We start from the raw sequence: 25,325 nt of genomic DNA, 5'->3' as shown, positions 1-25,325 counted from the left end.
CGTGCGTCCAAATATTGTCGCCTGCGTCAAAAGAATTATTGCATCAAAAGAATTGTTGCGCATCAATTGTATTATCGCGCGTCAAAAGAATTGTCTTGCGCTCACAGAAAAATTTGCTGCGCGTCCAAATACTGTCACCTGCGTCAAAAGAATTGTCTTGCACCAAAGAATTATCTCTTTTATCAAAAGAATCGTCTCTCGCATCAAAACATTTTCCCTGTTTCGCAAATTTTCCCCCATTTCGCGGATTTTTAAAGATTCACAAATTATTTTGGCGAAACGGGACAGATTCGCTCATCACTAATTATGAATAATACATGGTGCTGGTTTCACTTTGGTCTAAAAATTAAAACTATCTGTCAAAATGGCCCCATTTGAAGTTTTCTGCGCATCCCCTCCCCAGTGCTCCTTATGTGCGGCTGGGCGGATGCTGCCCCTAAATTTGTGCTGCCGTAGGCCCGGACCTTTGTGGCCTTACTACAAATCCTGCCCTGCTGTTACTATACCCGTACTATACTATTAATGGCGTTTTTTCATTTTGCAATCTAAAGTATTGCTTTTTTCAGCATATTAAACAATATTTTTCTGAGATACAGCTCTATATCATAATCAATAATAATAATAATTTATTTTCCTTTCATCTTTAGGCCCTATATTATGTTACAAAAGCAGAATGACACATTTAACTTTCTTTGTTCTGCTTACCCACAATCCTCTAGGCTGACATACCAGTTATTCCTGAGCTTATCATGTTTACCCATAAGTGACAGGGAGTCAGCATGAACACATGGCAATACTATATCCTATAACCTTTAAATTAGAACACAAAGACTCATTTTACAAATGACATAACGGCTTTTTAGAAAAGAGAATCCTACTACGCTGATGTGTTGCGTTCTATGATAGCAATATTATTCTGACGTATGCTGGGATTTGTAGTTCTAAGTGACTCTTTTGGGCACAGTTTTAGATTACAAATGAACTAAAGTTCCCAGCATGCCTTGCCTCAGCAGGAAGAGGCTGCGTAAAACGCCGCAGCCAATGACAAAGCAGATTGACTGTAGGGGTCCACGCCCAACCCCTTTGTCTGTGGACGTCTGTATAGACTGTGAGCTGTGTAAGTATGTCTCATTGTGAGTGTGTATTTCTGCTGCTGACGTGCCCAAGTGGCAACACTGTGTATATACAGGTCTCACTCCTACACAGCTTTAGATTTATACGTGCACTGAAAGCCTTTCATTCTCTGTGCCCTACACACACACATACACACACACACACAAACATACACACACACATATTAACTTCCATGTCTGGTTTTAGTTTACATATAAAGCTCATGTGGTGCTTAAAGCTAAGTTAAACCAGCGCCATACTAATATGGGTTCTGTCATTACATACAGCAATCTGCCATTTATACAGGCATTGATAAACATGCTATTTATATTGGCACTGAGGAACCTGCCATTTATATTGGCACTGAGGAACCTGCCATTTATATAGGCACTGAGGAACCTACCATTTATATAGGCATTGATAAACATGCCATTTTTATAGGCATTGAGGAACCTGCTATTTATATAGGCATTGAGGAACCTGCTATTTATATAGGCATTGAGGAACCTGCCCTTTATATAGGCACTGAGGAATCTGCCATTTATATAGGCATTGATAAACATGCCATTTATATTGGCACTGAGGAACCTGCCATTTATATTGGCACTGAGGAACCTACCATTTATATAGGCATTGATAAACATGCCATTTATATTGGCACTGAGGAACCTACCATTTATATAGGCATTGATAAACATGCCATTTTTATAGGCATTGAGGAACCTGCTATTTATATAGGCATTGAGGAACCTGCTATTTATATAGGCATTGAGGAACCTGCCCTTTATATAGGCATTGAGGAACCTGCCCTTTATATAGGCACTGAGGAATCTGCCATTTATATAGGCATTGATAAACATGCCATTTATATTGGCACTGAGGAACCTGCCATTTATATAGGCACTAAGGAATCTTCTTTATATATATATATATATATATATATATATATATATATATATATATATATATATGCTATTTTACAAAATATCCAGTTTGAGACCCACCTGTAGGGAACCAGAATTGCAGGAACCTCAATCTGAATCTCATTTCAGCATTCACTGTACCTTTACAGCTGCTTTTCCCAGCCAGAATAATTTCAGCTGTGACAATCTAAACTGCCATATGAACAGTGGCAAAATATATTAATGTGCTGCTAGGTGAACCGGTTCCTTATAAACCTCCTTCTTTTACATTTCCTCTGTAGAGTGGCTAAAAAACTAAGTAAATACATGCAGTCTAAGCCCAAGAGCGAGGCTGGACAATGAATGAAGATACATGCCCTTGTCCCAGAGGAGTGGAAAGCAAATCGAGTGGCCACAGAAAGCAGAGGAACCCTAGGCGAATATCTCCTGTGGCTTTTACTCTGACAGGAAGAGAAGGTGCAACAACCACACCTGAGTATAATATGCGAGATCGTGTGGCTTTGAATTATGCGTTTGACGTAAATGATGATACTGAGGATCCAATCAAAACCTCTAACTGCTCAGATTGCACGCTGCGGCTCAGAGCTTCGTCTTCCAGGAAACAATACCTCTGCCATGACTGCGAGAAGTCTTTCTCTGATAGTTTTAGGCTGACTATTCACCAGAGGAGCCACACGGGGGAGAGGCCGTATGTGTGCACCGACTGCGGGAAAAGTTTCACCCAGAGTTCCAATCTTATAACTCACAGGAGGACTCACACAGGGCAAAGGCCGTACACGTGTCCCGACTGTGGCAAGAATTTTATCCAAAGGACCCATCTTGTTTTGCACCAGAGAAGCCACACGGGAGAGAGGCCCTATGGTTGCTCCGATTGCGGGAAAACCTTTGCCCATAGCTCACGTCTGGTGATACATAAGAGGATTCATACTGGAGAGAAACCATATGTTTGCGGGGAATGTGGGAAAGGCTTCAAGAGTAAGACTCAACTAGTGAGCCACCGGGTTCTTCACACTGAGGACATGCTGTATATTTGTACTGATTGTGGGAAGAGTTTCAGTAACCACCTGACCTTTGCCAGGCACCAAAAGAACCATACGGTGAAAAGACCTCACGCCTGCCAAGAGTGCAGCAAGAGCTTTACTCACATCTCATTGTTGGTCATGCATCAGAGAACCCACACCGGGGAGAGGCCTTATGTGTGCACAGAGTGCGGCAGCACCTACACCCGTAACTCCCATCTTGTTGCGCACCAGAGAACGCACACAGTCATGGCGCATATGTGCGGTGACTGCGGCAAGGCTTTCACAGACCGATCAAGTCTCATGATTCACAGAAGAAATCACACTTGAGATTTAACCAAGAGATTTATTTTTTTTATTTGAGATTTACTCTTATTTTCTAGCAGTTCATTCATCCTTTCAGCCTCTGTCTCTCCAGTTGAACTCCACCTGCACCCCCCTACAGCTGACTGCCATGGGATAGTGCCCTTTGGAACTGGGGCAGTCAACGGGACCATTCCTCCCTCTGTTTACGGATGCTGGTGGGTGTTAAGCCGGGGTAGAAAGAAAAGTTTTGCTTGTTGGACAACATCTACCCTTGGCTCCCCCGCCCGCAGTCATTTTCCGTGTTGTCCACATTGGATGATGCTGAGCGCTCTTTTTCAACCTTTAGAGATGTTATCCAACAGTCTTTTCTGCAGAAAGTAACCATGTGTAGGGAGTTTTAGTAATTAGCACACTGGACGAAATTTATTACACCGTATGACGTTATCTTAAGGGGATTCTATCACAAGAAAACATGTTTTGTTTTTTTTTCAAAACACATGAGTTAAACGAGACATATCATATAAAAATTTATACTCATCTAAATATAGAAAGATTGTGCTTAAAAAAGTTGTGTTTTAGACTGATTTATTGAGAAATTCCACCAAAACTGACTGGATGTGCAGGGGAGCCGGCAGCACTGTAGGGTAGGAACCAATCAACAGCTAGGCTGACCTGATAGGGAACTGAAGCCTGTCTTTGCTTGTGTGAGTGCAAGGCTGGGATTGGCTCTCCCCCTCCTTCTGGCAGGGACCGTTAGGACATGCCAATGCCCACTCTTCATTTGAAACACAGAGAACTGAAAGGATCTATAGGGAGCTCCAATAAAGGGGCCATTTTTACAGATAGGATTAATGTTTAGCCCAAAGTGAAACCAGCACCATATATTAATACTAATTGCCTACAAAATTAGGGCTTTTCCCATTTATCCAATATGTCTCCCATAGTGGTAGGTATGAGAATAGCACTCAATAGTAAAAGCTAAGTCTGGCTTGGGACTCCTCCAGTTACATGTGTGTAGCGCTGGCTCCTTCTAAAAGCTCAGACTCAGGCACAATGCACTGAGATGGCGCCTACACACCAATATTACAGCTACAAATACATTTGTTGGTTCAAGAATAACATTTAAATGGCAGAGTGAATTATTTGCTATGTAAACAATTTAAAAATAAAAAGTACCCCATAAAAATCATAACAGTGTGAGGCAACTCGGCTCTTTGGGGGTGGGTCTATAATACAATGGTGTAGCCAGGGCTGTATCTTTATATAGGCACCCGAGGGCTTGTGCCTAGGGTGGCAGCTTTAGGGGAGTGGCCCTTGGGTGTCTATATAATGGGAAAAAAAATGAAACACCACCTGAGCCGCCACCAGATGATACCTATGCAGATCTGGCAGTGGAGCTGGGGGGGTGAGGTACTGATAATTTCACACAGCCATGATGGTACCTGTACAACTTAGGGACACATTTAGGAGAAGTGTCTAGGGTGGCACTGAACCTAAATAATGCCCTGGGAATAGCTAGAGTTTGTATGCAGTTTATGCACATAATTATACCTGGTGCTTTATAAACCAACATTCTGCCTCAGACGTTTTTTCCCCCCCCACTTTGGACCCCATAAGAAGGAAAGTTTATTTCTAGTGATGTGCAAATCTGTCCCATTTCAATTTGTTGAAATCCCAGCATGACAGGGAGTAAAATGATTACTGTTCCTCCCACTGTAATCAGTGGTGTTCTTTTAACTATAGATAATGACCTCTGTATAAACAACCCCCTCTTTTGCCCCTTTTTGCTAATACAAGTTTGGCTTTGAGATAAGCAGAAGCACATTGTCATGGTGGGTTATCTGTGCTCTGATTATCTGATGAATTGCCTTCTCTTCCCCAACACAATTGCTCCCAAGAACTAGGAAGCTGGAGAATTTCAGTTTACCTGTTTGGTCTGTTTAGTATAAAAGGTAAAAGTAATATTTTTCTATAGACGTTTATTAAACATTTCCAGTAGTTATGTGTAAATGTAATTGCTATTGAAAGCTGTATTTGCCTATCCCTTTCTATACTCTGGCCTAGGTCTTAAATAATCTGGCTTGCAGTTGTTTCAGGAGTCAGAGCCAGCAGTGCAGAGAATATAAACAGCCAGGCACTGATTTCAGCAGCAATTACATTTACAAATAAACTTACACTTATGAAAATGTATAATGAATGTATATGGGAAAGTTGCTTAGACTTACATCTTTCTTCACTAGGCAAAAAAACTGTTTTAGGGTGGGGTTCCCCTTTAAGAAACAGCAACAACTGAAATTACCCTCGGTAATTATGTGCTATGTCCTACATCCCATTTCCATCTGGGAATTCTCTGTTCCTTTCTGCACATCATGTTTAATCTGCTTATTATACTAAATTATGAATAATTATATTGAAAATGATACAGTTTATTACATTGAAATAACTTGTGCTGGGAAAATTGTGTCCCTTACTGGAATCAACACTTATATGCCCCCCATCCCATTAGCAGTTGGAGGCTCTATCAGATGTTACATTACAACTCCCAGCATTCACTGCCAGCCTGTCAGTGGGATGCTGGGATTTCTAGTTCAAAACCATCAAAAGGGCATCCCTTTGACTATACTGTGATGGAATAAACACATCCATGTGATCTCGTGCCCCCCTCTGCCCTCCTTATTACTCAGGAATGTCAGGCCGTTCGCCTTCCAGCTGTTGGGAATTGCATTTGACTGGCTAAGGGCGCTGTCAGGCCATAATTTGCAACAGCTGGGGCGCCAGGAGTTGGAATCCCTGCATCCCGGCTATATTTCCCTCGCTAGCAAACCTGACAGCTCGCAATCTGATCCTGCAGGTAAAGTTACCAGTGGTCTGTGTTGTGCAGACATAATGGTGACAAAATAAGGATATTAGTAGTCACTGAGGGGTTCTGTGCCCATATAAAGGCACAAGGCTGCAGGCTGAGTTATACAGGGAACTCTGAGTATCACTCATGTATTATAAGGGATAATGTACCCCCTACTGTAAATGATAAGGATATTAGCAGTCACTGAGGGGTTCTGTGCCCATATAAAGGCACAAGGCTGCAGGCTGAGTTATACAGGGAACTCTGAGTATCACTCATGTATTATAAGGGATAATGTACCCCCTACTGTAAATGATAAGGATATTAGTAGTCACTGAGGGGTTCTGTGCCCATATAAAGGCACAAGGATGCAGGCTGAGTTATACAGGGAACTCTGAGTATCACTCATGTATTATAAGGGATAATGTACCCCTACTGTAAATGATAAGGATATTAGAAGTCACTGAGGGGTTCTGTGACCATATAAAGGCACAAGGCTGCAGGCTGAGTTATACAGGGAACTCTGAGTATCACTCATGTATTATAAGGGATAATGTACCCCCTACTGTAAATGATAAGGATATTAGCAGTCACTGAGGGGTTCTGTGCCCATATAAAGGCACAAGGATGCAGGCTGAGTTATACAGGGAACTCTGAGTATCACTCATGTATTATAAGGGATAATGTACCCCCTACTGTAAATGATAAGGATATTAGCAGTCACTGAGGGGTTCTGTGCCCATATAAAGGCACAAGGATACAGGCTGAGTTATACAGGGAACTCTGAGTATCACTCATGTATTATAAGGGGTTACTGATAATTAGGGATATTGTAGATTATAGGGAGTTAGTCCCATTAGAAAGGCTGCTGTTTGTAGCTGACTGGCTGGGTTAGTACTTCTGTACATTTTGTTTGACAGGTGCAAATCCATAAATAACATTCTGTTTACAAACAATATAGTTTATCTCAGAGCCCAATGGTCTGGCTCCAGTGCTCTGGTTACAGGCCTGGCTTCTATCATCAGCGTGTTTATCCTTACAGAAGAGAGACAGGGCTCGGTTGTGGCTTTTGGCCTGTGTGTATCTGCAGCACTCAGGTTTCTGGGGGCTCCGAACACAACAGCTGCGCAAGAAATTCCAAGCATCCAAAACAAAAGCAGACTTTTCATTACATTCACCACAACAGAAGTGATTTTGTTGGAATAAACACATGAAAGGGGCCCTATGTTCTCTTTGTTCATTTATCTTTTGTAGCTCACAGCACAATATAGAAAACTCTAAACAAAAAACAACTTCCCCTTAAATCTTCAGGTCTTCCAGTCGGTGGGTAGATGGGCCACTGAGCCAAACAAAGAAGCAACGTGATTGGGTCATTTTGCAAGGAAGTGGATGTGCAAGTCAGGTGAGAGACTATGGGCATGTTGGCTGGAGTATGGCCAGTGTCAGTATATATGGGTGTGTTGAACTACAACTCACAACAGCCCCAAGAGATCCTGAGTTATAGCTTAATGACCGACCGTAGAACTGCCCCCACATCACAGTAGAAAGTAACAGTACAGTCACCAACCCTATAGAGCAGGGAGCAGGTTGCAGAACAGACAGGTTGAGCCTGAAAGAGCAAAAAGGATTACAAAATGTAGCCTCTGTCTATACTGTCCAATTGCATGCTGGGTATTGTAGTTTTATATTAATCTTAACTGTAGGCTAATTGTTAGATACAAACGACATTACCCAGCATGCAATGGAACAAGCATACTAGGGGAAAAAAACTTTGGCTAGTTTCCAAAGTACAAACCTGCCAAGGCTCCAAAAAATAGCCCATATCTGTACCTTGGTAGGTTTGTGCTTTGAAAACCCGCCAGGGCTTTAAATTAGTAGCCCAATTTGGCGGAAAAACCGCCATCATTTGGGGTGTGGCCATGATGAGAGGGGCAAGGAAAGGGGCGGAGAAAGTGGGTGTGGCCAGTAAATAGGCAGGGAAATTAGTAGACTTGCATACCTCCCAACATTTCATTAAGAGAAAGAGGGACACAAATATATGACTCTGGTAGTGCGGCAAAAATGTTTTGGCCACGCCTGCTTTGTGACCACGCCTCACATGCCACACCCACTTTACATGCCCCAGATGTGCCAGTATAATCACTAAATAAAAAGAATAAAAGACATATTCAAAGGTGCCACTATGACTACATTAAATTGATAAAGGGCATATTAACCCCAGACATGCCAGTAAAATTAATAAATGAAACTGATAAAGGGCATATCAACTTCAGACATGCCAACAGTTCTGTGCATTTTCCAAAGTTATAAACAGGGCCAATTCCAGTGGTACATAAATCTACGTTATTTCCTTCCATTCTTAATCAGTTGAAAGCAAAACAAAATTAATGTACCACTAGAATTCCTTGCCAAATTAACAAGGCCTAAGGTTCCCAGACTTATAAGGGCCCCTTTTAAATGTCTGCTATATTTTATGAATGAGCGATACCTATTCCCCTGCCTGCTGTACTCTGCCAGAGATTCAAATTTGCCAGTTAATCTGTAATACCAATGCCAGCCTAGCTGGTGATTTACCGGGTTGGCCAGTCAAATACCGGGCCGGCAGCAACCCTAATTGGCTGTAGATTTTAATTTCTGGCTGAATCTACAGCCTTAATCAGGGCTGCACGTGAGTTAGGGATCTGCTTTTTTGATGGAATTGATTTTGCGTTGAGCAGGGCCCTCTCCCTCTTTACCTCTTGTGTGGTTATTGGCAGTATTTTTGTAAATATGTTCAGTTTCAACCCATTTATTGTACAGCACTGCAGGATATGTTGGCACTTTATAAATAATAAATATGAGTTAATCATTATAATAGTTGTGTGTATAATAATGTGTTTATGCACTTTCTCTTCCTTTGATAAATGAGTCCTGCAGCATTTTATAAAGATCTCTAATGCCATCTTGTGGATTTAGTGGACACTGCAGAATGTTGCCATGACACACGGGAGGCACACAGTGGCCCATGCAAAGTGCCAAACATGCTGCAATAGCCATGGGGTGTTGTGCAAACAGCTATTTCTGAGCATAGAGACCAGCAGTCTGCTCCTAGAATCAAGTGTGGCTTATGTTACCCTGCGCTTGATTCTACCTTTGTCTTCTGCCCTTCTGCCACCAACCCACCCCTAACTTGCACCTCATTTAGATGCTCAAGTTACGGAGTGAAATAAGGCACAGCTGACATCGGGTAGGGTAAGGAGCGGCCAGGGGCCCCAGATGCTGCTCTTGGCACGAATTGCTGGAGCAACAACCCCATGGGATGCAAGTGCTGTTAAATGAGCAGTGTCGGACTGGGGTGTCCGGGGCCCACCAGGGCTGCCAAGTCACAACTTGCAAATTCTTTCTCTAATCTAATCTAGTCCTCTGTACCTTTTACTTCGTACATGCAGCCATGACCATAGTGGAGGGGTTCTAGATTGCACAAACTTCCTGGCAGGCAGTAGGGAGTGTGTCTGGGTTGACAGGGCCCACCTGTTTTTTTCTGGTGTCCCACTGGCCCAGTCTGACCTTGGCACTAAGGGACACGCTCTTGCACCCCCGGGGCTGTAAATGACCCCTAGTGATGCTTTAGTGCATCCCTCTACACACCTACACTGTGAGTTTTATTTACAAAGTCATGGCAGGGTGTAAAGTGCAACAAAATGGGTGCCTGCACCATGCACCCTGCCCTCTACATTGCAGCACAGCACTGATTTCATGGGGGGGCCGGCTTGGGAAGGCACATAGATGTCCCACATCCCAACCCCTAACTTGAATGTCACTTAGACAAGCAGCGTCTCAGTCCAGCCCAATGGTGCCAACTCTGAACCACATGACTGAGTTTTCATATGACAGAAATTGCAGAGCAAGGAAAAAAGGGCAACTATCCCACAGCCCTCTATCCCACGGCCCACTATTCTACGGCCCACTATCCCATGGCCCTCTATCCCACGGCCCACTATTCTACGGCCCACTATCCCATGGCCCACTATCCTACAGCTCACTATCCCACGGCCACTATCCCACGGCCCACTATCCCACGGCCCACTATCCCACGGCCCACTATCCCACGGCCCACTATCCCACAGCCCTCTATCCCACTATTCCATGGCCCACTATCCCACGGCCCTCTATCCCACGGCCCTCTATCCCATGGCCCACTATCCCACGGCCCACTATCCCACGGCCCACTATCCCACGGCCCACTATCCCACTATTCCATGGCCCACTATCCCACGGCCCTCTATCCCACTATTCTACGGCCCACTATCCCACGGCCCACTATCCCATTGCCCACTAGACTTTGGGGAAATCTGAAACTGAATTATTATCCATTATTATTCTGGAAAATATACATGTATTGTACTTGTTTGTTTGCAAAGCTTTTCTTCCTCCCCATCCTTCATTTCGTGGCAGCCCGCTGGCTCCTATGTATTCTTTTATTTATATATTTCATATAGAATAGCAATATTATATCCAGTGATTTACAAATGAGAAAATACTGTAGAGAATCTGGACGACAATGAGTGCAAGAGCCACACAGAGTGATAATCCCTTCGGTTCCATAGTGCATTTCCAGTGGGCTGAACTCTGCTTTGATACTTTAAAAAAATAAAGCTCTATAATTCATAGATGGGACTTGTTTGGTTTCTCAGTTCCCTCGTGAGGATATATATAAACTCGGCCATTAAACCCCTCAACACCCTCAACTCAACCCCTGGCTCATGGGCTTTATCCTTCTTCATCCTCTGCTTCTCCATCAGTCTCTGCTCCTTCAGTCTTTGTCTGTTCCATACGCACAAGCTTTATTGGCAGGCGACTGAAGTGATTCCTGGAATATGTGGCGTTTTCCGCTTCTTGGTCTTCTTTCACATCATGAGGGAGTCTGTCGCCATCTGGTTAAGGGCCAGAGAAGGGAACATATTACTACTTTGTAGGCCCTACACAGAGAATAAAATGTGGGTTGTCCCATGTTTGGTTTGTGACCTAAACAGTTTGGTTATTCTTAGGGTTATTTGAACTGTATATTCAGGTGTCAGCCTTATAAACCCTCAACAATAATCTTCCTCTAAGCCCCCACAAGGCGCAGACCTTATCTGTCCCAGATGCAGGGTCGGACTGGGCCGCCGGGGCACCGGGAAAAAACCCGGTGAGCCCCGGCCCTTGTGGGCCCCATCGGCCCAAACCCGGCCCCTGATGGTACGCACCGGCTGAGGTTGTCCCTCCCCTGACGCGTCACTTCGGGGCACTTAGGGCAGTTAGTTGGGCGGGGGCCCCTGTGGGGGGTTAGGGAGGTTCGGTGGGGGCCCGTGCGGGGGATGCAGCCAGGGCACCCAGGGGGGTGCAGGGTCCCTGGGGCAGCAGCCCCAGTGGGCCCTGCGCCCTCCAGTCAGACCTTGCCTAGATATCATCATTGTGCCCTCTTGTTCAGTTTTTGCCAAGGTCTAGGTTGACATCCCTAGCCTTAGCCTGTCCTACAGAGCATGAGTAGGTCAGTGGGGCTTGCAAGGGCCACCAGGAAACTAGGGCACGCTCTCCAAAATATTCCCCTACCTCCTCCTATAAGACACTCTTCCCTGGCCATTCTATTCTTTTTTCCCTCGCCTTTATTTTACTCTTTTCCTCATCTGTCTTTCATAGTAATATAGTAACATAGTAAGGTGGGTTGAAAAAAGACATACGTCCATCACGTTCAACCATAATTCCTATATATAACCTGCTAACTGCTAGTTGATCCAGAGGAAGGCAAAAAAAACCAACCTTCCTTCTCCCCATAACTGTTCTCCCTGCCATGAAGTCCAATTAGGCAAGATGGGTGTGTGAAGACCCAACATTGATTCAACACTGGTGGCCACCCAAACCATATATACACCCGACAGGTATGGGATCCATTATCCGGAAACCCGTTATCCAGAAAGCATTGAACTACTGGAAGATATATAAGATATAATTACCCCTTATTGGGGGCACAACAGCCCTATTGGGTTTATTTAATGGTTAAATGATTCCCTTTTCTCTGTAATAATAAAACAGTACCTTGTACTTGATCCCAACTAAGATATAATTACCCCTTATTGGGGGCAGAACAGTCCTATTGGGTTTATTTAATGGTTAAATGATTCCCTTTTCTCTGTAATAATAAAACAGTACCTGTACTTGATCCCAACTAAGATATAATTACCCCTTATTGGGGGCAGAACAGCCCTATTGGGTTTATTTAATGGTTAAATGATTCCCTTTTCTCTGTAATAATAAAACAGTACCTGTACTTGATCCCAACTAAGATATAATTACCCCTTATTGGGGGCAGAACAGCCCTATTGGGTTTATTTAATGGTTAAATGATTCCCTTTTCTCTGTAATAATAAAACAGTACCTGTACTTGATCCCAACTAAGATATAATTACCCCTTATTGGAATCAAAACTACCCTACTGGATTTAAATAATGTTTCAATGATTTAGACTTAATGTATGATGGTCCATATTACAGGGAAAACCCCAGGTCCCGAGCATTCTGAATAACAGGTCCCATACCTGTAGTACATTTGCTGTTGTTGAGTTGCACTTTTCTGGAAAGGTAAAGAAAGAACTTAATTTACTTTTATGGACATTATGAAACTACTAGGAGTAGAAAAGCAGGGACCACTTGGCATGAAATATTAATAAAAAAAAAAATCATATTACCTGATATACCTGGTAGACCCCCGTCTGATGAAGTCTCTGTTACTTCCTGAGGGACAGATCAAAAAAACCTTAATTGATAAGAAAAGTGGAAGGAGAAAAGTTCTTCAAGAAAGATACACATGCTATTGTCACTGTCTAAGGCTCAGCACATATATTGGCCCAAAAATGGCTGCCTTTTCTACCCACTTCTGTACTGTAGTAACATGTAGTAGAGTTGAAACATCACATCTTCTCCCAACTTTTTGAGGTCACACAAACACACACATTACCTTAATGACAAAGGACCCTCTTGAATCCTCTGCTCCTCCCACTTCTGCTGCCTCTGCTCCTCCCACTTCTGCTGCCTCTGCTCCTCCCACGTCTGCTGCCTCCTCCTCAGAATTCTGGGGCCTAGTAGAGGGCAAGTCATCCATCCCAAAGATCTTCTCATAGTTGTTTATAAGGAATTCAACTGCCTGGGATTGGTACCCGGTGTCAATCAGACAGTTCACGGATATGTCCTGACCAGGCAGTGGACGAATCAGAGTCGGTCCAAAGATTATCCCCAGATTATTAGGGTTCATCTTGTTATCCTCAAACCTCTCTGAAACTCTGAAATTCAGGAAAGAAAGGAGAGAAAAAAGATGGTTCCAAATGTGTAGTGGAAGTACCAAGAGACCTTATATAAGGTCAACAAAATGGCAATAAATCCCTACAGCTGTATTGTATAATGGTGTTGGGTTCATTAGATATTGTTTTATTTCAACTCCATACACTTATACAGCTCCAAGGATCCTACACAGACAAACTAATAACCTATTCAGGTTTAGACAACAGACTCTCCGCTATACAGATCTATATACCTGACTAGGTTTGCCTGCTTTTATGTAATACCGGCCTTCTCATGGGGGAATAGGAGGTGATGTCATATGGGGAAATGGGTAGAGGGGGGTGGGGAAATAGGCAGAGGGGGGCGGGGATAGGGTGGAGGGGGCGGGGATAGGGTGGAGGGGGCAGGGAACATGGGTTGAGGGGGCGGGGAAATGGGCTGGGGATACGGGACAATCCTTATAAGAGGGAATCTGGCAGCGGAGAGGGTCAGGAAAGGGAGGGATTTAAAGGGTATTACAAATTTACCATCAATTACATTGCCAGTAAATTTGTAATTTTGGCCCCACCCCTATCCAGTGATTTACCAGCTGGGGTAGTCAAATACCAGCCTGGGGGCAACCTGACTCTCACCTGTACAGATGGGCTGTGAGATGACGAAGTGTGTTGTAGTTACTGTGAGGCATGCTGCATAGAAGATCCTTCATTTGATGAATAGCATCGTTCCCAGTTTCATTCTCCTTGGTGTCCTCCAGGAATTCTCTTGAAAAAGCCATAAATTGCTCATAAAGGTGATAAGGGACAACCGAGTCTGGGAGCTGGAAAAAAGGCAAAAATCACATTTGTGGATAACTGCACTCTAACTATATCTTGGCACGCTGGTCATTCTCTTGGTGCCGTAACCCACAAGTTTCCCTCAGAGTAAGCAGAATTCAAAAGTCTTAATATTCGACAGGTATACCATCCATTGAAAACAATGGGTATATTGACACTTTAAATCTGATATATGATATCTCCTAAACCTTACAAGAACTAACCATTCCACAGCCACTGGCTGCTCTTCCATTCTATTCACTTGTGTGGTGAGATGTCATCTAATTGCCATATTGTGGGCAGACATTCAGCAGCTCAGCAGACCTGACAGGGGACTACAGTATATCTTTACTTGTGTTGGGGCAGAACTGTGATTGGCTACTCCAATCCTACTGTGCTTCCCATAAATAAGCATTAGGACACACCCACCACCCACATAGAGAGTGTCACGATCTCCCTGAGGAGACGCCGTGGAGTACCAGGAAGGTGGGAGCCTGAAGACGGGGTAACCCAGAGTGTAGCCATAGATCACAGAACTGGTGTCTGAGGCCATGTTGGAAGTGAAGAACTTTAATAAACTAGTGATGTAACAGAACACACAATGGATATACACTGAATATATAACACGGCAGGCAGAGGCAGAATCCAAAAACAGGCAAAAGGTCAGGGCAAGCGGCAGTCAAACGAAGTAAAGGACAAGCCAAGGTCAAAACCGGGAAATCAAGGTAGAACAAGGAAGGGCTCAGGAACAAGGTAGAAGGCAGGATCAGGACACGGAACTGGAGCTTGGAACCAGCGAGAAACAAGGACACAGACACAGGAACAGGGAACACGAAGGCAGGGTCACGAGAGACAATTAATGACCAAGCAAGGGGCAATGGTCAGGGAAAAGCTTATAAAGGGAGACGATTAGAAGATGGGAAACACATGAGGTTAATGAGGTGGGCGGAAGAAAGGGAGCAGACAGAAAGTAGGAGACAAGAGAAGAAACAGACAGACCGAAATGCCTCCAGTGGCTACAGAGGCAAATGCATGCCGCCAGTAACACCCCAAGTGGTGTTCGAATCCCGCTGATCCTGACAAGAGAGGATCTAAGGGGAGTTCCAAAAAATGGAATTTGTTTAATAATTATTTCCAGCCCTAATTTAAATCATGTGCCAGAGTTTATAGCATATGTGCTATATATTTATAGTGAGCTATAGAATCAAAGGGATCTTGGCTGAGCTCCTAAGAGGTCATACCCTTAGATCCACCCTGAGCCATGTTGCCAGATCCTTCATTGCCAGCATGAACTGCTTTTATTTTGTCATATTCTTCTCTTTTCTCATTTTTGGCCTCGTCAAGTTCCCAATACAGTATACAACTTTCTTTAAAAGAAGTAAAACTTTCACCCCATCATTGTGTTAGAACAGGGCTACTACTGTATCCAAATCTGGTTAAATCCCTTGTATAATATATACTGCTACCAGATCCGTGAACCTTTAATTAGTTTTGCAATCATTATATTAGTCATTGCATTACCTTCCCCTTCAGAGTATAAAGGAACAATAACAACAAAAAAATTCAAATTTTCGGGTAAAGACACATGGGGCGATTTGTTGACATGACTTTTTAAAAAAGTTGCAGCAACTAACCATCACCACCAACGACGAGCGACTCAAACACTAATCTATGGCAGCTAAATACGTGGCTATACAACGGGTTCCACTTATCATAAACTAAAATTTTGCTCATGGCCTTCACAGAGCCTTAGTTAGGGGCCAACATTTCGACAACTTTTGTCCATAGGAAATATGCTTCCTATGCAAAAGCATATAAACCAAACGGTGCACACTACCCTCAAAAAGTCACCACTTGGCACCACCCAGCAACAAGACCTGGGTGCTAGTCCAAAAAATACACAGGAACAAGGTTTCAAAGAATTGGCAAACAATAAAAAAATTTTGGAGGGGATTGACGCACAGTCCCCAGGAAACAACTCAGTGGGCCCCAGCGGCCCAGACCCGATCCCTGTTGCCACTTCCCCTGGCCGCCAATGTCCTCCCCTGACGCATTTCGCTTACACATGCTCAGCGGAGGACGTTGGGTGCCCCTGCAGGGGGCTAGGGAGGGCACAGCTGTGCCCACCCCACAGCCCAACCCATTGCTTGCCTCCCGGCCACCTCTGTTCCCATCCCTCCACCCATCAGTATTTTCTGCTCCCCATCAGCAAATAGGAAAGCAGCTGGTGGGAGGGGTTTATCTTTTTTTAACCTCTCGAGTTGATGACGCCACTGGTTATGGCTGTGGATATGATAGCTCTCCTTGGAGATTCTGAAAAGCAAGCTTTTTTTCAGCAAACACTTACCTGTAGCTTTTCTGCAACTGATAAACTAGATGTTCCTTGAGAAATAAATACATTGGCTTAAGCCAGAATAATTAAAAATCCCTGCCATAACAGAAAAAACCCAAACAATACCTGTTTCAGAAAATGCTTGAGTGCACTTGTTATATCATGTGGTGAATGGCCCGAAAGGTCCACCAGATCTCTGCCATTCTCAAATGCTTGCAGAAGCTTCTCCACCCGAGCTTTGGCTCCGCTGATACGGTACAAACCCTTAAAGAGAGGAGAATAAGGAGTTAAAAAGGAAGGAATTAACAAATGTGATAAACAAATGAATTACCAAATACTATATAGACATTGGTTAATATAAAATGCACTTTGAAGGTGGGCCACTGGAGAGGTGAAGGGTAAGCAGTAAGTGGGGGTGTGGCCTAACCAAGTATTGAACTACGACAATTGGGCTTGATCCAACAAAAGTTATAGAAAAGTCTGAACAAAGTACGATGGGATACCTGTTGCCCCAGTGCCCGTTGTTCAATCTCTGCAGTACATCTAACAATGATGAAAGGAACCTCTTCCGGAAAGTACCGAGGAAACTGGCTGAAGTCTACGCCAAACAGGGGCACTTTAGAAGGAAGCTTTCGATGGCCGCACCTTATTAGCAGGTTCTCCAGGCACTTTCTGTGGCAGGTCAGGAAGCACTGCAACAAACACACAACAATAATAAAGTAGAGACCTTCATGGGTCTAATCAGATGGACCCACACCACCTCCCAGTACCCAAACCCGCAACATTAAACAGCTACATCATCATAGGTCAAAGGTTGGAAAGAAGGTAGAGAAGCTGATTTGAGAGCAAAATGTTCTACCAGAACTTATGAACCAGATAATATTATTATTATTTATATATTTACGCATCGCTTTACAGAATAGAGCAGTACAAAAGACAGAACAGTTAACATGTACATATAAACAATTCACAAAAATGGCTTGCAGTTACATTGGATGAGGATTGGAGACACTTGGGGGGAGGGGTGAGACATAAGGTCAGGGTATCTAGCATGGCGTTGGAGTTCATGTAGGTGTATAAAGTGACTAAGTGCGGAGTGAGAGGAGGAAACCAGTGGTTAGTGAGTGTTTGGCGGGTTTAGGTTATAGGCTTGAGTGAAAAGGTGAGTTTTAAGAGACCGTTTAAATGCTATGTAGAGTCTGGCAGTGCCTAATGGGACAGGGAAGGGCGTTCCAGAAGATGGGTGCAGCGCGTGAGAAGTCCTGGGTGCGAGAGTGAGAGAGGAGGTGATGAGTGAGAAGGAGGTTGTGTGTAGAGTGAAGGTTAGGCCTGGGGGTGTACTTGGGGATTAGGGTGATTAAATAGAGGGGTGCGGCACCAGAGAGTGCTTTGAAGGCGAGTACAAGAATCTTTTTCCTACCCACTAACACCCCAATACCCATATTAACTCCAGTGCATGATCCTTTCATACAGTGACCCGGGGGTGATGATGAGATAACAGTTGAGTCTACGTTCTTTCTCACCTCCTCACACTCCACACCAGAAACCATAAAGTTCTCGCACTCCCTGCACTTGGTGGGAACTCTCGTCCTCTTAAAACGATGACTTTGGGCAGCCAGTGACAGGACCCCCAGCCTGTCCATGCTGTGCAGTGGCAAACCATTCTCAGAAGTGGCATCTGTTGAGTCTGATTGAAAAAGGAAGAGGAAGTGTAAAATAAAAGTTCAAATATGAGCGAAGATCCACATGATGGAATCTGGGGGCCCCCCACTCACCAACATCCTCTGCATTGAAGGAATCTCTCTCATCTAGATCATCAGAAGACATAGTACCCGTGGAGGAGGCTTTAGGTACTCTTCTGACAAAGTCACCTAGAGATAAAACACAGTGAATAATACCCAATAAAAATGTGTTGCTTACAGTTTCCTACAATTTAGAAGAGCTGCTTGGTTGCTATGGGTAACGGGAAGTGCGGCTGTTACCTGGGCTGTCGCTTGGAGACTCTTGAGATCTGGATTCGCTGGTACCACCCATGCTCTCTGAATCACTGCTGGGGATCTTACTGCCCCATGATCCCCTTTCCCCTAAGGGAGGACAAGTAAAAACTGATGAACCATGAAGATATATACAGACACTAGAGGGGGCATTTACTAACACCTATTTTTTTGTTTGTTTTGGGTTTTTTAGCTCCAACATACGAATTTGGCACTGAAAAAAAACACAATTTTCTTTGCAATTTATGCAACAAAAGAAAAAATACTCAATCTAAAACCTGCTGAGATCACGTAGAAGCCAATGGCTTCTTTCTTCTTTGCTTTGTGGTTTTAGAGGTTTTCGCCGTTTTCCCGCAATTTTTTTTATAAATGTACTAAATTAGTTTATTTACGGTTTCAAAAACCCATTAAAAAATCAGAATTGTAATAGATGGTCCTCCCCATGTATACTTAATAATAAATGCAAATTGCCAGCAAAAACTATGAAAATATTAATAGAGATCGTCACTTCACACCAGGGGGCCTATTTTAGACTTCTAAAAGTACGATACAAAAAATTCATATTAAATCAGTTTTTGCATCGTTGTCATACGATAATATCGGGGTACGATCAGAAAGTTCTGAATTTTCGTATCTCATCGATCATAAGCGGCGCGAAAAATTTACTGACCTTCAGTGCATAGGGCTCAATGGCACTCTGCAGCTCCAACCCGGCCCAAGGAAAGTCTCCCATAGGGCTCAATGGCACTCTGCAGCTCCAACCCGGCCCAAGGAAAGTCTCCCATAGGGCTCAATGGCACTCTGCAGCTCCAACCCGGCCCAAGGAATGTCTCCCATAGGGCTCAATGGCACTCTGCAGCTCCAACCCGGCCCAAGGAAAGTCTCCCATAGGGCTCAATGGCACTCTGCAGCTCCAACCCGGCCCAAGGAAAGTCTCCCATAGGGCTCAATGGCACTCTGCAGCTCCAACCTGGCCCAAGGAAAGTCTCCCATAGGGCTCAATGGCACTCTGCAGCTCCAACCCGGCCCAAGGAAAGTCTCCCATAGGGCTCAATGGCACTCTGCAGCTCCAACCCGGCCCAAGGAAAGTCTCCCATAGGGCTCAATGGCACTCTGCAGCTCCAACCCGGCCCAAGGAAAGTCTCCCATAGGGCTCAATGGCACTCTGCAGCTCCAACCCGGCCCAAGGAATGTCTCCCATAGGGCTCAATGGCACTCTGCAGCTCCAACCCGGCCCAAGGAAAGTCTCCCATAGGGCTCAATGGCACTCTGCAGCTCCAACCCGGCCCAAGGAAAGTCTCCCATAGGGCTCAATGGCACTCTGCAGCTCCAACCTGGCCCAAGGAAAGTCTCTCATAGGGCTCAATGGCACTCTGCAGCTCCAACCCGGCCCAAGGAAAGTCTCCCATAGGGCTCAATAGCGCTCTGCAGCTCCAACCTGGCCCAAGGAAAGCCTCCCATAGGGCTCAATGGCACTCTGCAGCTCCAACCTGGCCCAAGGGAAGTCTCCCATAGGGCTCAATGGCACTCTGCAGCTCCAACCCGGCCCAAGGAAAGTCTCCCATAGGGCTCAATGGCACTCTGCAGCTCCAACCCGGCCCAAGGAAAGTCTCCCATAGGGCTCAATGGCACTCTGCAGCTCCAACCCGGCCCAAGGAAAGTCACCATACCGAAGCCTGAATGAATCCGAAACTTTTGTACTTGTTGTACGATTTTGCAGCACAAATTGTCGCAAAGTACAAAAAAGTTGTGGAAATTAATGAAAAAAAATCGCAGAAAATACTCACAGTTCTAAAACTTAGAAAATATACAAATTTTTGGTATTCGGACTCAATCGTACTTTGATAAATCAGCCCCTAAGGGGCCCGTTTTCTAACCATCAATTTTTTGTTATCATGATTTGGATTTTTAGCTCTAATAGTCGCAGAAAAAAAGTCATTTGAATCCGACAATTCGCCGGCTAAAATTTGCCACAACCATGTAGAATGTAATGGCAGATATCCCTAAACTTTTGTCTGAAAACTTTGATAGTTCTAATTCCAATCATCAGGTATCTTTTTATATAGGCATATAAATATATTTTAAACTGTTTAATGTACCTGCCTTATATTTATATACTGGAAATCAAGATATTCTTTTTGTAGTGAAATTTTTGGTCTGCGGAACCCATTATCACTGTTGCTGTTCTTGTTCTTTACATGGACTGCTAGCAGTGTCGGACTGGGACGCCATGGCAAAAAACCCAGTGGGCCCCGGCGGCCCAGACCCAAACCCCCCAGGGCTTTTCCACGATCCTTTGGTCTCCCTCCCCCAAGTTTCATTTAGGCATGCTCGGGGGAGGGGGTCGGAGGGTGTTGGGGGCCCATGCGGGGGGAAGGGGTGAAGGCAGTGGGGCTCCCATCCCAGGGGCCCTGCAGGTGCCCCCACCGGCCGCATTCCCTAACCCTACCCCCCCGAATGGGCCCCCCTAACCCCCCGCAGGATCCCCCACCCAACGTCCTTCCCAAGCGCGCATAAATTTAACGCGTCAGGGGAGGAACAGTCAGGCAGAGGGAGCACCAGCAAGGGTCGGGTCTGGGCGAGTCTGCGGCCCAGTCCGACCCTGCCCCTAGTCCGACCCTGACTGCTAGTACATTTATGGCTAAAATCAGTACTGTGCCACTGAATACAGTACGGGGCAGATTTATCAAAAGGTGAGTTTAGAGATCACCACAGAAATATTCATCCACTTTCTATTGATTCCTATGGGATTTTTAGAAGGTTATTTATCAAATGGTGAACTCTAACTTTCACCCACTGATAAATTTGTTTCTAAAAATGTCATAGGAATCAATAGAAAGTGGGTGAATTTTTCTGCGGTGATCTCTAAACTCACCTTTTAATTCATCTGCCAAGGGGCGAGCCAAGCCGACCGGGCGCCCTAGACAACCCGATGGGTGCCACCCCAGCCTGGCACCCCCTAATCGCTGTGCCCTAGGCAACTGCCTCTTCTGCCTACCCCTAGTTCTGGTCCTGCATCTGCCCCTAAGTCTTAATTAGCAACAGTGGTAAAAGTCCTGTAATGGACAATTCAACCTTACCTGCAGATATCTTTAATATTCCATCCTCTGTCTTTGCATAGAGTTCAGATAAAGAGGAGGAGACTCTGACAAGCTGCACTGCATTCTTCCTCCTACCAACAGATGGCGACCTAAGCAAATGCATAAGAATAGAATATTAAATTGAATGCAGTGCTGTTATGGCATCCAAATTACAGTTTATAGATAAACGCTTCTAGATCCTAGTCTTTATAGTAACCTTTCCATAAATCTGGTGGATCAGAAGTAATTCTGGAAATAAGTGGCCAAGATCTGGGCTTCCTCATGTTCATCTAGAACAGGGGTGGGCAAACTACGGCCCGCTGGCCTTTTCAATCCGGCCCACCGAGTCGTGCCCCCTTAAAAGAATTATGGCCCCTGATTGGTTGTGCCCCGTGTGTGCACATGACGTCAGCACGCATGGGGCACAACCATATAAAGAATGCAGCTGGGAACCGGGGTCAGAAGCAGCAGGAGGATGGAGCGAGCTGCACATAGCTGGGAGGGGGAGATGGAGGATGCTGGGGAAGAGCTGGGGAATGGAGCTGAAGGATGCTGGGGGTGGAGCTGGAGGGAGCTGGAGGATGCTGGAAGGGAGCTGGAGGATGCTGGGGGTGGAGCTGGAGGATGCTGGGTGGGAGCTGGAGGATGCTGGAGGTGGAGCTGGAGGATTCTGGGGGTGGAGCTGGAGGATGCTGGGAGGGAGCTGGAGGATGCTGGGGGTGGAGCTGTAGGATGCTGGGTGGGAGCTGTAGGATGCTGGGTGGGAGCTGGAGGATGCTGGGGGTGGAGCTGGAGGGAGCTGGCGGATGCTGGGGAGTGGAGTTGGGGGGGATGCTGGGGTGGGGAGTGGAGCTGGAGAATGCTGGGCGGAGCTGAGAGGCCCCGTGATTTGTGACGCTGGCCCGGCCCGTCGGTAAGTCAGTGTGGCCCCTGAGCCAAAAAGTTTGCCCACCCCTGATCTAGAACAGGGATCTCCAACCTTTTGTACTTGTGAGCCACATTTAGATGTAAAAGTGTTGCAGAGCAGCACAAGCATGAGAAATGTTCTTTGGAGATGCCAAATAAGGGCAGTGATTGGCTATTTGGTAGCCCCAGGAAGACAGCTGGCCTGCAGGATGCTCTGTGCTTCAAAACTTGCCTCCAAGCCAGAAATTTTAAAATGGGCACCTACTTTGAGGCCACTGGGAGCAATAACAAAGGGGTTGGTGAGCGACATGTTCCTCCCGAGTCACTGGTCGGGGATCACTGATCTAGAATTTGGCCCAAGAGAACTCTACTTTTCACATGTGTCCATAGTACATCTATATTACAAGGTGCCTCTGCTCTGTGTTTAGGAATGTCACCTTTGGCATGCTGGGATATACTCCTCGAAGGTGAATTTCTCAGGATCTGTGTGTTTCCGTGGCAGAGTCAATATGAACTGCAGGTATCTCGTCCCAGACTCATAGGGGTCACACGTAGTCAGCAGGTCCCCATAACCACAAGGAATAGCCTCAAACTGCGATTGCTTCATACGCAAGAGGTTCATGGTCACCTAAGCACAGGAAAGATGGTCACACTGTGCATTTTACTTGGTTCCCCTTGTGTGCCAGGGGTTTTTAAACTTGTTGCACCAAATGTTTCCAGTACACACATCATAGATTAAGAAAAGAACTGTAGAAGCTATTGAGTCACCACAATGGTACAGCACAAATATGAATGACTTTAATAATATTTCATGTTTTTACAGGTAGGATCCTCCTGTACTTGAGCTATAATGGGGCACTTACCTCCTTCAGCACTTGGTCCCCCTGGATGATCAACTTCCTGATATGTGATACAATTCTTTCTCTGACCTTTTCTTGCTGCTGGGAGCGGGCATTGGCCTCCTGTACACAGGAACGGTAGGATGCCTCTGCTTCTATGGCCTAAAAGATTACATTTCTATTGAAACTGGACCGGTATGTGAATGCTGAGATTTTAGCAACATTTATAAACATTCTCTAGGACTAGTAATTTAGGCTAGAAAATAAACAGCAATAGTGTGGTGGGATTAGTTTTCTCAAGCACTTGGCAAAATCATTGCTATAGAGTTGTGTTCACCGGGAGCTGGGACTCAAGATGACCCATAGGTTATTAACCTTCATCTTGAGTCATAGTTGAGTTGATACTTACAAAGTCTGTTTTTCCACCACTAAACACAATGCTATACCCAATCTAGTTGATCAAAGCATGGACACTCTGGACTGATACTCTAAAACAAGCCTGTCCTACTGGAGGCCCGCAGCCTACTTGAGGGCTCCCCAGGAATACATAATGATAGACCTGCACTATGCCACTCTATATTTAGGGCTCCTAGAAGACTACTGAGATCTTTTCTTAAGGCAACCTTTATTCATTGTACAATACTGTATGTGCCAATATTTTATTCAAGCGTTACAGTATTAACCTCACCTTGGACTGGGCCTCCTCCCGCGACTTCCTTCTCTTCTCGACAAGTTTGTTTGCACTTCCTGTGTGGCCGCTGGCAATCTGTTCTTCCTCTATCTTTGCACTTAGTAGTTTTGCCTTCTCTAGGTCATCACAGCGTTGGATGTATAGTTGTCGAGACTTGCGCAGTGCTGCACATGAGTCCATCTGCAGAAAGGGAATCGGGAATGGGGTGGGATACGTAAATGAACCAGTAACACCAAAAAGGTTGAAGATGCACCCAAAAGAAGGAAGATACGCTTACTATTCCTCCTTCCATAAAAGCTCAGCTAAGCTTGACTACTTTTCTTTTTGTCTCCCCTGAATGTTTAACCCCACTACTTCTCTATCAAGCTTATCATGGTGGACCATGCCTTTTTTCTATTGCATTACCCCCCCCCCCCCAAACTCCTGAAACAGACTCATTGGTGTCTCAGTAAGACAAACTGTCACCTGGTCCAAGCATAAATACTATCCTTCAGGAAACAAAGCCCATACTTTCTTGGCAAGACAGAAACATGACACTAATCAATCCCAAATCCTGGCCATCCAATCAGATAATGGTACTTAAACTAAGGATCCCAGACTGCAAAAACATTCCATAATTATGGCATAGCCCTATATAACTTACCCAGGGGTGGGCAACACAGAGAAGATCTCCCATCTAACTCATCAACTCAGTTCCTCAATGACTGCAATCTTCCTACTCTATCAAAGGAAGAACTAGACAAACTTAATACTAAAATAACAGTAGAAGAAATCCTCCACACAATGCAGATGCCCTCCTGACAGAAATCATCTGGCCCTAATGGGTTCCCTAGTTTTTATTGTAAAAAAAACACAGACAGAAATAACCTAAAAATGTATGGTACTGTATATGGAGCATCTTCAACCTTTTTTTGTTTGTTTTTTTGCAACTTACAATTTTATATTTATTATATAGTTTCTAGAAAAAGTGACAATACAAGCTTATACACTTGAGCTTCCCAAGAGGACCATATTTTGAAATTGCTATTTGTTATATGAGCAGTTATCTGTTTCCACTCTAGAAATGACCACTGATATGTCTTCAAGTAAAGTTGGGGTCCCTGGAATTTCCCTGCAGTTAAGCATAAAATCACTTTTGTTAAAGGTACTTGCGTCAAAATACACTCCTTGCCCTTT

The 25,325-nt window shown here is 44.7% G+C and overlaps 2 protein-coding genes across 6 annotated transcripts in view; one reads left to right on the top strand and one right to left on the bottom strand.

The window, feature by feature from the left end:
• The first annotated feature begins 1,088 nt into the window (after positions 1-1,088).
• Positions 1,089-3,928, top strand: znf333 (zinc finger protein 333). Its single transcript, NM_001015978.2, is given in 2 exon segments — positions 1,089-1,117; positions 2,318-3,928. A coding segment is annotated over 1 exon segment (1,011 nt). The 5' UTR covers positions 1,089-1,117; positions 2,318-2,374; the 3' UTR covers positions 3,386-3,928.
• A 6,713-nt stretch (positions 3,929-10,641) lies between these two features.
• Positions 10,642-25,325, bottom strand: part of gmip (GEM interacting protein) — a 42,094-nt gene continuing 27,410 nt past the window's right edge. For 2 of the 5 annotated variants that reach the window (XM_031897826.1, XM_012953126.3), the window contains 13 exons: positions 24,147-24,329; positions 23,483-23,620; positions 23,057-23,247; positions 21,714-21,823; positions 18,622-18,723; positions 18,415-18,510; positions 18,163-18,326; positions 17,143-17,331; positions 16,766-16,903; positions 14,128-14,312; positions 13,176-13,497; positions 12,907-12,952; positions 10,642-11,116 (listed from right to left, as the gene is read on the bottom strand). In XM_031897826.1, coding sequence (XP_031753686.1) covers positions 10,953-11,116; positions 12,907-12,952; positions 13,176-13,497; positions 14,128-14,312; positions 16,766-16,903; positions 17,143-17,331; positions 18,163-18,326; positions 18,415-18,510; positions 18,622-18,723; positions 21,714-21,823; positions 23,057-23,247; positions 23,483-23,620; positions 24,147-24,329 — 2,028 coding nt within the window. In that variant the 3' untranslated portion in view covers positions 10,642-10,952. Of the gene's footprint in view, positions 11,117-12,756; positions 12,792-12,906; positions 12,953-13,175; positions 13,498-14,127; positions 14,313-16,765; positions 16,904-17,142; positions 17,332-18,162; positions 18,327-18,414; positions 18,511-18,621; positions 18,724-21,713; positions 21,824-23,056; positions 23,248-23,482; positions 23,621-24,146; positions 24,330-25,325 lie in introns of all 5 variants that reach the window. The other 3 variants (XM_031897828.1, XM_031897827.1, NM_001004948.1) reach the window with 3 other exon arrangements.

Source organism: Xenopus tropicalis, chromosome 3 (genome assembly GCF_000004195.4).
Source record: "Xenopus tropicalis strain Nigerian chromosome 3, UCB_Xtro_10.0, whole genome shotgun sequence".
In the NCBI taxonomy this organism is placed as follows: Eukaryota; Metazoa; Chordata; class Amphibia; order Anura; family Pipidae; genus Xenopus; species Xenopus tropicalis.
The sequence above is the reverse complement of the archived record's forward strand: the minus strand, read 5'-3'. Positions and strand labels throughout refer to the sequence as shown.